This window comes from Rhineura floridana, chromosome 11, assembly GCF_030035675.1.
Source record: "Rhineura floridana isolate rRhiFlo1 chromosome 11, rRhiFlo1.hap2, whole genome shotgun sequence".
Classification (NCBI taxonomy): domain Eukaryota; kingdom Metazoa; phylum Chordata; class Lepidosauria; order Squamata; family Rhineuridae; genus Rhineura; species Rhineura floridana.
The window spans coordinates 13,950,192-13,963,688 of NC_084490.1; the positions used below are offsets into that span (position 1 = coordinate 13,950,192).

A 13,497-nucleotide genomic window follows, 5' to 3' on the forward strand; every position below is an offset into this window, starting at 1 on the left:
TGTTTTATCAAAACACCTGATCCTTGGCTGGGGATATCACATACCAGAAGGGTTGGCAGGGTATATACCAAGGTTGGGAAACAATATCAGTGGTGACAGCAGTGAAGAAATAGTGTAACATCAGCAGGTATCCAAAACAACACAGGGCTGCAATCTTTGTAGGCACAAAGATACAGGGGGGTTGTGGCCTGTAAGTGCAGCCAGACATAACATAGCAATAGGCCAGGAGGAGACTAAGGCACAGTCTCAAGGCAATATTGTTTACAGAGAGTGTCAGGTGGTGGTGCCTAGCAGTGGGAACTCGAGAGATCTGTGCTAGGGTTGGTGAGAGAACCGCTAAGAGACCAGGACCCTGTGTTGGGGACCATGACAAGGTGGAGACCACAGGAGGGCCCCAACAGTGCACACATGTGTATTTATATTCTGTATGAAATACACAGTGCCTTGGTACAAACATATGAATTCTGCATCATTCACATTTTGACCTGATATTCTCACATTCTTGGTTGTGTTATTCTTCAAAATATGCATGTTATGAATAAACTAGATAGAGAAGTTTTTCATTTGTGTATGTATTTAACCCTCCCTTTTCAGGGATGCCATCACAGAGCAGCTTACGAAGAGGAACGCATAATTAAAACAGATAAAAGTAAACAAGAGTGGAAAAAAATGAATAATGCCAGCCGCTAAACTATTTAATTTTATTTGTTAAATTTATATCCCACCCTTCCCCTGAAAGGGGCCCAAGACAGCAATACATAAAACTGATTTCTGACCATTGCAGATTCCCTCCTGAAACTAATATCAAGTTTGGGGATAGATGCTTTTCAGTGGGAGCAATATATTCAGGGGAACCATCACCTTTGTGTGTATGTAATTTAAATTAAATGTGTAGTTACTCTCAGCCTCCTCACTCTAACTGTCACAAAGCATGAAAGAAACCACTGAGATATCTCCATAAATAAATCCTGAACAGAGAACAAGGGCTTTTCTTTTTTGGAAGAAGGTCCAACTAGGCTTAGACATTATCAAAACAAAGATTTCTTCAAACACATGCAAACATCTTTCATAGGAAGTGTGGAAACTGATGAACACTTAGTGGGCAGAAGAGACAACAAAGCCAAACAGATTGGAATTTTAACTGCCTACTAAGTGCTTCACAAACATAAAAGTACCCACAGCCTTCTATGTTGCCTTACATCATGAAAAAGAAGAAAATCAAGAAAGCCATATATTGGAAGGAATTGGATATCAGTTAGTCACCATGTATTTTTTCTTTACAAGCTGATCCTTGGTGTTAAGGTCAGGCCTAAGAACAATAATGTAGAATTTAGGGAGGAAGATGCAACCAAACAATCCAGCGCTAGAGGCCAAAATAGAGAAGATCTCCACGGCCACCATGTATTTCCCTTTGGTGCTCAGGTAGGTTGGGACAAAGGATAACCAAACACTGCAGAAAACCAACATGCTGAAGGTGATGAGTTTGGCTTCATTAAAAGTATCAGGCAACTTCCTGGCAAAGAAAGCCACAGTGAAGCTGATGATGGCCAGAAGCCCCATGTAGCCCAGGACAGTGTAAAACATTGAGACTGATCCTTCATTGCATTGCACAATGATTTGGTCAGTCTGGGAGTGCATGTCAAATTCTGGGAAGGGAGGAGAAATTGCTAGCCACACTGCACAGATGCCAGTTTGAATGAGAGTACAGAAGAAGATGACAGACATTGCCAGTCTCTTCCCTACCCATTTCCTCATCCTGTTTCCTGGCTTGGTGGCCATGAAGGCCAGAACCACAGTGATGGTTTTAGCCAACACACAAGAAACAGCAAGGGAGAAGATGATTCCAAACACTGCTTGACGGAGAAGGCAGGTCACCTTCCCAGGCTGTCCAATGAATAAGAAGGAGCACAGAAAGCAAAGCAACAAGGAAGTGAGAAGGGTGCATGTGATGTTCCAATTGTTGGCCTTGACAATAGGAGTATTCTGATATTTAATGAAAATTCCCATTACCACAAATGTGATCAGAGAAAGGAAAAGAGCAATCAAAACCATAATTATGCCCAAGGATTCTCCATATGATAGATAAGTGATATATTTAGGGATGCAGTGATCATGGTTCCTGTTTGGATGCTGATCTTCAGGGCATGTCTTGCAATGGTCTGCATCTGAAAGTTATAAATTTCAATAATTAAAAGTATGAAGAAAAATAGAATATTTTCCTTTTCCTTTTTAAGAAAGCATATAACACTGACAATATATAGATGTACAACAGGGATAATGGCACTGGATGATTCATTTGATTTGTTACTAATGTTTAGGATCATCACACATTCCTCCGATGTAATACATTGCAAAATTATCAAATATTTCAAGATTAAAAGAGAATGGAAAATTCCAAGTGAGTTCATGAAAATTTAGGATTTCCCTCTACTCCAAAATCAGGAACCATGTTTACAACGCTTATGTGAAGAGGAAGGTCTTCCCCTGGCACCAAAAAGATGACAAGGGTGGCACCAGGCAAGGCTCCTGGGGGTGACTATACCACAACCAAGGTGCCACTACTGAAAAGGCCTTCTTCCTAGTGGATGTCCACTTCCTTTCATATAGCAGTGCAGAGCCTCTGAAGAAAATAATAATGTTGGGAGGAGACAATCTTTCAGGTAACCTGGCCCTAAGCCAATAAGGACTTTAAAACAAAGATGGAGAATCTCAGCCTTGGGGGCCAAATGTGACTGTATAGGCCTCTCTAAACAGCCCTCACTCCATGCCCCTCCCCCACACCACACCCCTCATTGGCCCCCATTCCACCAATTTCTTGAGAGTTTTTGCCTGGCTGCGTGAAATGTGATCCTTGAAATGTGATCATGCCTCTTACTTGCTTGGATGGAGAGTGGAGTGTAAAAGCTTCTGAGTTGTTCATCGATTGAACAAAACCTACTGTACAACATCTGCTTCCCCACTCACCTCTGGCCTCACCCATGACATCCTGCTGTAGTCAGTACGCTCTTTTACCTGTTCTGGAACAACCACAGTTTGTGGACCTCCTCTGCCCTTTCTGCCCTGCTGTCCATCCTCTGACAGGAGAAATGACAAAGTGTGTGTGTACTAGAAGTGCTATTTGAGTGTATGGGATTTGGTGGAACAGATATTTAAAGGAAGAAAGAGAGAAGAAAAGGGGATGTATAAGATCCCTGTTTGCAAATATTCACTCTGAGGGGTGCTGTAGGATCCCTCTGTCACTAGAGACTCAAGTAATCTCAGTGGCTAGGAATGTCTCTTTTCTTACTGCCTTAATCCTGGCAGACAACTGCAGCTATTTTATTCTGACTACTGTCATTCATGTTCTGGTAATTGGGTTACTGCAGTTAGGTGCATCTAGTTCAAATAGAGTGGCCTGAGTGCTCACCAGGGTAGCCTCTTGCTATCATACTGAAAGGAATGGCAGTTCTTGTCAATTTGCTACCGGACTAAGTTCAATGTGCTGATTGTGTGCTCCTGCTGGGAGGAAGTGTGGGATATAAATCAAATAATAAAATAAAATAAATAAATAAAATGTGGTGTACAAAGCTCTATACAGCTTGGGACCAAGATACCTAAAATATCGTCTCACTCCTTCTATACGCAGCCACTGTGCTCTGTAGGAGAGGTCATTATGCAGGCAGGAGATCTGTTCCCTAGAAGAAAGCTTTTATATCTACAATGGTCCATTGACATGTCAAAGTTATAGTGTGAAGCAGACTTTTGAGTATATTTTTTTACAAACATCTGGACTGCCATCGCCTTCAAATTGTGCAGTCTCTGGTTACCTGTCAAGTTTGAAATCATTCCTTCAGAGCACTGAGGACAATCATAACAACAAATCTGTTCTCCCACACGCACAGTTCTGCTGTGTCCAGGATGGCAACTCTCAACACATGTGGATTTGGGTTGGGTCTAAAAAACCCCAGAAAGAAAGGATTTAGAACAGTGGTAGTGAGCCTGCAGCCCATGGCCCTAATTAGTACCAGAAGGATCTCCAATTTGACTTGTGAGGCCATTTTCTCCATCCCATGTTTGCCCCTCCCACACCTGGTATCATGTATGACATAAGGTGTGCAACAGATAAAGAAATGGTTGCAAACAAAGGAACAACTGGGAGCCTCAAAACATGCTCCTAATTGTTCCTTGCCAAGCAAGACTTGTATTCAGAACTTTTTCTTATTTGAGCTTGGTTCAGCTCAGAAGCTCGCAATTTCTGCTGACTGGTGATGATTCCATGCTGCACTGTGATCAGCTTAACTCCAAAGTTCTCAATCAGAAATTCCTGTGTAGCTGATCCTTCCTGACAGAAGGGCTTGAATTCAGCTCAGATCAGTTTATATAATAATACAGTAACAACCAATCCCTGACTCCTTTCCTTGAATCTTCCAATAGTCCCAAAGAAGTTCCATCATATTCCTTGCCCCCTCTCATCCTCCTCTCATCTCAGTGCTCTCTTCAGCCTCACAATTCATATATGGATATATAATTATTTCAGACCTTTGGAAGACCAATGACAAGTGTAAACAAACAAGGAACAAAAAAAAATATGGAAGCCATTGCCTTCTTTTCATATAAAATATAAATTGTCTAGATACATTTGTGAATTTTGCAAATGAAAACATACATTACTCACCTCAGTTTATATGTTCATGCATTACAGAAGAGGGCTGTGTGAATCTATGTGAGCTAGCATTGACTATGTTCTCTTTGGTGAACAAAAGTTTTCAAAAGGCCAACTAGTGAGTGCACAGGTGATTTTGAAATGCAGGAGTCAACAGCCAATATCTCCTTGAACAGCTTCACAAAACAATTGCAAAATTATTTATTTATTGTTTGATTTATATCCCACCCTTCCTCCCAGCAGGACCCCAGGGCGGTAAATTCTCAAATTTGGGCTCAGAAATATGGAGTGGTATGTGATCTAGACCAAACTTGACCAATAGTATTTCCTATTCCTTTTGCAGTTGTGGTACCTATTAAGGGATAGGGAAGGAATCCGATGAAACCAATTCCTGATGCAGAATCACCTATTTCATACCATCCTGACTAATGTATGAATTGGCCTTTGCACCACTCCCCTGAATTCATACATCACTGGATTCTCCACTCATCTTGTGGTTCTCATAGGAGGTGATCTGAGAATGGCCTCAATGCCTTTTTTGTTGTTTTTTAAAAGATGATTACAGCTACTTGCAAGAAACCCTACACATTGACAACAAAGCATGTCTCTCTGACAGGTCTTGATGTGCAACTGTTCTCTGGGGGATATCTATGTTAAAAATGTATCTTGCAATGCGCAAAGTACTTTATGTACATTGTTAAATGCGCAATTCCATTGGAGAGTGACAGTGTGATGCTTCACATGTATATCAGGTTATATATATATATATGGTAAGTGTTAGTAAAGGGAGGGGGAGTGAGTGAGATGGAATGCTAGTGAATGCTATATATGATTGGCTGAGAAAATGGGGGGTGGTTGATTGACATTTGAGAAAATGACAGGTGACAGTTACAGTAGATGGGGCACAGACTTGAGAGGGATAGGGCTGAAAACTGGGAGAGAGTGTGTTGGAAGGGTGGTTAATAGTGGGTAGTGAGGCAAGATTGCACTTATAGAAGTTAAGGAACTTAGCGAATGTATTTTATGTGAGCTGAAGGACTAATAAATCTAATAAATAAATAAATAAATAAAGAAAACAAAATACCATCTGCAACCGCACGGTTGAGAACTGAGTTAAAAGTATTCTTGCTTATTCATACCTTCTGTTAAATAAAACTGTTCGGTTTAAAACATGCCTGATTCTTGGCTGGCTATTGTAAAGACTGCAAGTGTTGGCAAAACGTAAATTAAGGTGGAAATAGTATCAATTGGTGGCAGTGGAGGTTACCGCAGAGAGATACGGTATCAGGATAAGGAGCGGCCCATAGCTGTCATCTTTTAAAGACATAAAGGTATGCAAGGCAGGGGTTGAGGCTTCCCAGTATACCTGAATGTTTATAAGGAATACTGGGGGTGGGGGAAGAATAAGACAAAGTTCCTAATAGTAGCATTGTGATAGAGAAGTATGACTGGTAAAACATGTCTCCCTCTGTCAAAGGCAGAGTGATAGTAGGTGGGAGTGTGACAGACAGCACATCAGCAAAAGCCATTACTGCCAGGGGGACTTGCCTTTTTTTCTCCCAAAGTATACAATGGCAGGAGTCCCATGCACTAGTAACTCCTCATTGGCAGCTGTAATTACTTTGCAAAAGCAAGCAAGGGAAGACAGGGTGGCAGCCCTCAGAACACCTTGTGTAATTTTTTTTTTACTTTTTAAAAATTTCTGTGCAGTTCTTGAGAATTTGAGCAGATTCCTCAAAAAATGTTTGTGTACAGTAGATATGCAACAGGGCAGGGTTTGTTCCATCCCTCTGTCGAGCCAGGATCAGAAACAGTTTGGTCTTGGGGACATACCTATAGTTCTGGAAATTAACATTCTTTCCCACCTGGTTAAATTTGTGATTCCACACAATAGCATTTCCATTGATGATGAACTGTTTTTCTTCAGGAACCAGTGGGTCTATTCTTCCAATACGGACTCTGTGAAAGGAGAAATTGGGGAATGTGATGGTGTTGATGATATCATATCCAGTTGTCAGCTGTCCATTTTCATCAAAAAATATTTCTTCCCCAGCACTATTGTTGAAGCGGATATGTCTCAGGAAAAGGTGAAGCTAGATTGGAGAAGGAAAGGATATGAACAGAGGCCCGTGGTAGAAAAGGGTTACTGTGATTTCCATGGAGTCTTCTGCCTTTTCCTATTGACATAATTCTAATTGCTGCTGTGGTATCATATTCAAGTTTTTGCTTCCTACCCATGATTGATGGATACAGGTTAGATGAACTAACATGCTTAGCACCTTGCACATATACTAGGAAGATGAAATTATAAACTAGAATTTGTATTTTGAATGGACACTCCACAAATTTGACACATAGCTATTAAAGAGCAGGTTTGCCCCATTTCAAATTTCATGCTAAGATGAAAGTCAATGTAAGTTTATAATGATACTGCAGTCCCTAAACTTCTGTCATAAGCACAGATTAAGAAGAACACTGATGGATCAGACCAATGTCAAGCATTCTCACAGTGGCCATCCAGATAACTTCGGGAAGCCCACAAGCAGAACATGAGAGCAACAACTACTTCCCCCAGAAACATGTATTTGGAATCATATAGGCACAATTCTCTTTCTGTGTGTGTATGATTGTGTGTTTGTGTTTGTGTGTGATTAACAAAATAGAGGTTTTTATTTTTCTACTAAAATATTTTGGCTTCTACTTTCATCAGCTGCGAACATACAAATATATGTAAGGAGCAGTTATAAAGCTTTGAGTATGAAATGCTCAGAGGGGCTTCATTCGCAGAAGCTAAGTGATGTTGGTACTGTCCTCCAGGTTGAGGCCATGTGGTGCCAATGTGTTCAGGGTGTATATTTATGTACCGGCCTGTGGGCAAGCTCAGCAGCTATATCAGCAGAATAGCTGCCTGCAGGCAAGGGGGACTTGTATTTCCCCCCCCCAGCCTTAGTTCTCTCTAGTTTAGCATTCAGCATCTAAGTATGCAGGAAGATGGGTCAAGGGATGGTCAATGTATGAGCTCAGAGCCACGTGGGGTCTAATTTGGGGTTCCTAACAGGCAAAGTTCTGATGCTCTGCCAAGAGTGTCTGTATGATGCTGGGAAGGTGTCTTGTTAACCAGATAGTTTAGACCTTGGAGCAGTTAATGCCCCGCCAGGCAATTAGAGGCTTTGCTTATCAGCTATTGTTATGCTGTATGATCCTGGGAAAGAGCCCCATCACTGGATGGTTATGGTGGGAAAGTGGTGACTTAATCCTTTGTCTATTAGTTGCTTATTACTGTGCTGTAAGCATGTGCCCTATAAAAGGGTTCTTGGCTGCCCGGTTCACTGTTCAGCCTGGTCCATGTTCATGCAGAGCCTGGCAGCCCGTTCCATTATTGGGTACACCTGTGGGTTGAAAGCTACTCAATAAACACTCTCCTTTTAAGTAAACCTGCTCAGTCTGCCTTCTTCATCTCTCTGGTACCTCGGAAACCTGAATGCCCAGGAAGGGGGCATACAATCTAGAAGTTCTTCCTCTTTGTTAATTAAGTCTAACAAACTTCCTATTTCATCAGACAGAACATCACCTGCATATCCTGCGATATAATCTATGTTATCAAATACAAAAACAAACAAAAACCAGGATGACATATCCAGTACGTAGGGAAAAACTGCAACAGACCTACACACACGTATCAGAAACCACAAATACACTAAAAAAAAACTAAAAAAAAGCAGAGCAACCAGTTGCAAAACATTTCAGAACTGAAAACCACAGCCTTTCTGGGGAACTCGAGTGGGTTTCAGGGCTTTCAGTCAGTGTCTGACAGCCCAAAGGTGCAGATTAGCCCCAGTCCCTCTCGATTGTGCATCCTGCTGCAGCAGCTGTGCAGACGAGTGCCCTTTGCCCAGGAGGGTGGTTTTCAGAGGGCAAGGAAGGTAGCAAGCAGAGATAAAAGGTGCTTGCTCCCACCCTTTTTGCTGCTGTACAGCTAGCTTGCCATGAGACTGCTCTCCGGCTGGCTTACCCTTATGTCCTCACGTCTGCCCTCCAGTTTGCCTTTCAGTTTTGTGGAAGCATGGAAGCAGGAGTTTGTGTGCCTTTCGTGCTTCCTACCAGGCCTCAGAAAACTATCTGGGGTGTACCCAAATCCTTCCCATTTGCCTTTGGCCCATACTGTAGGCCTGTTGTTCAAATGGGGTGGCTCTATTGCGTCTTTCCCCCCAAAACTCCCTTTTGTTTTCCATTTTGATGTCATTCTGCCTCTTTTTCAGCATTAATTCCATTATTCTCATTTCCTTCCAGTAAAATTTCCCAGGCATTCCCAGTTTTTTTGCATGCAGTTTTTTGTCCTCAGCTCAAGTACTGATCTGGACCATTGTGAGGTTTTGTGGTTATATTTCTCCCTTTATTGACTGCTACCTTGTAACAACAACAATAGGTAACACCTCTTTTTTTGGCTTTAGACTATAACAGCCAATCCAGGAGTGTTTTCAGCTCTACCTGTTGCTGGGACAGGGAAGAATTTCTATTCAGGTCACATTTAAGCAGAATCTGTCAAATTTACGTTTTCCAAAACAATATCAGAAATGAAACACAATCCCCCTTCAAAACACTAGTAACACTTCAGAGAAAGCTACCTTGCAGGTGCTGGCTTTCAGCAACCTACCTAGCAACCTAAATGTTGCTTCCAGGACCTCTTCTGCATTTTCCAATTTAATGGTTGCAAATGTGCACAATGGCCACTGATAGCTCTATCTACTAGACTATCTAAATGACAGGCAACATGCACAAACTTTGTGCCAGGCAGGCAATTCAACCTGCAATCTGTACGCCCATCACACACACAACTATCTATTCTCCTAGTGATTGAATCACCCACTATCAGCATTTCTCTGGCCCATGGAGAAGTATCCTCAGCATGAGAAGACAACCTCTCATCCTCCAAAGGAATAGGTCCCTTCTAGAGGACCCCCCCTCCTCAAAATGACACTCTCCTTCCTTAAGTCTTTCATTCTCCCTGAGAGTATTTCTACTATCCCTGAAGGCCTCATCCACCAACTTCTCTGCCTCTCTGAGCTTTTCCAGTTCAGCCACCTTGGCCTCAAGGGAACAAACTTGTTCCTGGAGAGCCAGAAGCTCATTGCACACTCATGACTTCTCTCCAACAGGCAGATAGTTGTACATGTGACAGACAGTGCAATCCCTTAAAGCTTCCACACTCCTACTGCCTTCCTACCTACATAAGTGATATTCTGGCACAAGTGGGTGTTGTACTCACTCTGCAGCTTAAGGTGCCTTCATGTTTTATCATCTGGTGTTCCCTCTATCTCGAGGAGTACATTACAGTACAGATAGGCATGGAAATCCTACCTGCCATGGATGAACATTAACAAGATCCAATGTGGTTTCATCTCTCATTGCCTTCGGCTTAGATCTTGATGAGAACATGGCATGAAGAGCATGTGCAATAACATAAACAGCATTGTAGATACTGTAAGTCTGACCAGACATTCCCATTTCAAACACAATTCCAGGGAGGCTTCTCAAATTTTCTTCCCCAGTACAGATTCCTGCACCTGGCAGAATAAGGTTATATATGGGGAATGAGCACTGAAATGCATAGAACCAGAACCAATGTATGAAAAGCATAGGTTGATTAGGATTCAAAGACTCAAGGAACTCTTCATATTCTGCCATATCATTAGTGTGGAGTGCAAAGGACAAGGTACCATTAAAGGATTTTGGTGTGAATAAATCAGTTTTGGATACAGATATAAAATCCCACTGAGCTGTCATGATCCAAACCTTTTCTATTGGATTAATTCCAGCATTTTCATATATTAAAATAACTGTTCGTAAGCCCTCCATAGAACGTGAATCCCCATGAACAAGAATCACATTGGTTTTGGTTGATGAGAGAATGGAACTAATTCTTTTCAATTTATTATTAACTTCTATTTCTCCCTCCCAGTATGTCTTCACTTTTGGAATAATTTCCTTAAAAGCAGTGCAAATATTGCTCTGGAGCAGCCAAGGAATGAGAGTCCTCAGTAACATTTCTCCACTGTCATCATCTGAAGCAATAAGGCCAATCCAGGTCCATCCAAAATGCTGAAGCAGCTGAACAATCCCAACATACTGAGCACGTTCATTTGGCATCATCCGATAGACAGAAGGGAACTGTGTTTTATCACTCAATGCAGGGTCAAATGAGCCATAGCTTAACTAAGAAAAATGACAATGATCCTTTTACATCTAACAATAATGTCATGTTAATTATCTTCTCCTCTATTGTTTTTGCCTGCTTCTTTAAGAATTAAGACATGGACCCATGTGCTATGAACCCTCTGAGAGGATGATTGGGAATAGACAAACAGGAAGCAGTGAATGAGTTTAATGTGTGCGAGTGAGTGATAGCACATGTACACAAAAATGTACACAAACTTTTATAATGGGTATATTTCAAGTACAAATTTCCTGCTGTGGGAAAAATGACTCCCGGTATTGTATCAGTGGGAAGTGGAAAGTACATCATCACTCTGACTTCTTTCACAATATTTACTCCTTTTTTTTTTTGCCCACACAACTGGAATGAAAACTTAAGAAACAGTCCTGTGTTATAAAGTTGTACTTAAATGAAATTTGAGGATCTGCTGCGAACTGAGCAATCTGTTTCTGTGTGAGCAGGGAAACCTGTATCAAGTTGGGAATGGGGAAAAAATTGATTGTTTGCATTTAAAAGTGAACTCACAATTTTCACACTTTCTGAAACAATAAGTGAATTGAAACACAGCCATCCTTTGAACTTTGCACCTCTCTGAATTTTGCAATGTAGTTCTCCACTCAAGTAATGTGTACGAAAATGCATATATTATGGTTAAGTGTGAATATAGATGCTTATGTTACTGAAAATGAAAATGCACCATTTTAGGGGAAATCACTTTCCAAAAATGAATATGTTAGGCAAAATATTAGGCAAAATGTGTATATTAGGAGATATTTGCATTAAAAAGGTGGTGAATTTTTTAAAAAACAAAATGCAAATTGATGTGGTAATGTGTAGAACTGAACTGAACTTAGGAAAGCAGTGGATGTATAGGACCTGATTGTGCACCCCACTCTCACTGTCTAGCATTCAGCAGGGAGCATATCCCGGACCCCTAGAGTACTAGACCAAGGAGCCTCTCAGGTTGGTCTGCTCTAGAAGGTGGGTGGAGAAGTGGCTTTGCCTTAGAGTCCCCGGGTGTCTTAACCAATGGCATTCCTAATCCACTTGCATGCTCTAAAGGCTTTAACAGGGTGGGACAAATTCATCCCTGCCAGAAAGATGTGACGGGTATTATTACAAGTCCCTAGTAAAGCTTAGGCAGAAAACATATAATGGGGGAGGTAAAAAAAAGGGCAATATAACTGGTCCAGTTCATAATTCTGATGGTCTAACCACTCAAACACACTTCTGCTGTAAAACTACAACTTCCTTCCTGATCTCTCATATGACTTAATGGTGTGGCCTTCTGGATTTTCCTCTTAAAGAACAAGACTCCAAACCATGCATTTCCCCAGAAAGGGTAGTTAGCCACTGAGTTGAACAAGATCTGTGCAGGGATAATAGCAGAGCCATTTAACCACACCAATTCTGAGGAGGGAAAGGAAGTGGGTTGCAACACAAGTGGGCCTGCTCCCTAACCCCTACTGATTGCACCTATGAATATAGACAGACCCACCTGTGGCATCTTGTAGATATTCAAGATGTGGGGCATCTGCTTGGAGTTATGAGAGGTGAGCCCACCAATGATGGCCATTAGCTTGTATGTCTTGTGACAAACGTAGTTCAGGGGGCTCTTCTGCCTTTTGAAAAGGAGATCCATTGTCCCAGAACAGGATCCCATTTCATTGTTACAATTGTGAGTGAGGATATAAGAAAGTGTTTTGTTGGGTAAGAGGTGGACATTCTTGTTGATTTCATTCAAGGCAAACACAGAGACCAAGTATTGGTGGTAGTAATTCGGCACTGCACTGCAATGACATTTTAATGTAGCTGTTACATATCCATTGGTTTAATGTACATCCAAGTATCTTATTGACCACTAGAACCCATTCTTGAAATATGAGGTATGGAGTTGTGCTGTAGGAAATATTTTTATGAGTTTAACATACCTGTAGCATTTTAAAGGTTATTGTCACCTCCTATGTTTCTTTATCATATTTCATTTCCCCAGACTCTTATTTTCCTACTAAAGCTCTGTACTCTTTGAGGATAGTGGTGCATTAACTGTGTCTCTTTGAAATTGATGAAATCTTCTAGGTGGTGCTATAACTCTATGCATCAATGAATAATTATAAATAAAGATACACATAATTTCCTCACTTTCTGCTACTGCAAAAGGCCTGGCAATTCAGTTTTAAAGCTGTTCCTTTCTTCCTCTTATACCAAATGAGATGGTAAACCATTGACTGGGCTGTACTGCTTCAGACTACAGGTGAAGTCTTATCTGATTGAACAATTATCTCTATGATTTTTTTTTTTAAATCCTTCATTCAAGAAGTCAAGCAAAAGAGTTATAGTCACTCTAACATGTTTTCCTTTCCTTTCCCCTTCCCCTTATTTTTCATTGAGGAATTTTCCATCATCTGGGCTTTTCCCTTCTGGCTGAAATTTTTGAATTGGGATGTATTGAAAGCTATGCCTTATTTTCAAGGAAGTTAAGATTTATCTCATGCTGGAACTTCATTTCTTGGTGAATAAGGAATTTAATGGAAAGCCCTGCGATGTAGTGGCTAGGCTGTTTAAACAAAGGCTCAGTTTCTACCTCAAGACAGGGCCTTTGCCACAGTTAAAACTATGCCTTATTTTCAAGAGAGATAAG

At 41.1% G+C, this 13,497-nt stretch overlaps 1 protein-coding gene across 1 annotated transcript; it reads right to left on the bottom strand.

Annotated features, from left to right (window-relative positions):
- Positions 1-1,251: 1,251 nt before the first annotated feature.
- On the bottom strand, positions 1,252-12,498 carry LOC133367440 (vomeronasal type-2 receptor 26-like). Its single transcript, XM_061591543.1, has 4 exons — positions 12,355-12,498; positions 6,508-6,735; positions 3,807-3,933; positions 1,252-2,165 (listed from the first exon to the last, which is right to left on the bottom strand). The coding sequence occupies exons 1-4, from the start codon at positions 12,496-12,498 to the stop codon at positions 1,252-1,254; spliced, it is 1,413 nt and encodes a 470-aa protein (XP_061447527.1).
- Between the last annotated feature and the right edge of the window lie 999 nt (positions 12,499-13,497).

Bases quoted from the DNA above. Each gene is read 5' to 3' on its own strand.
- LOC133367440 (XM_061591543.1), bottom strand. From the start codon at position 12,498: ATGGATCTCCTTTTCAAAAGGCAGAAGAGCCCCCTGAACTACGTTTGT. The intron at 6,736-12,354 runs GTGGGTCTGTCT...TCTCCAATCTAG, and splicing joins ATATCTACAAGATGCCACAG to CTTCACCTTTTCCTGAGACA. The intron at 2,166-3,806 runs GTAACCAGAGAC...TATAACTTTCAG, and splicing joins AATGATTTCAAACTTGACAG to ATGCAGACCATTGCAAGACA.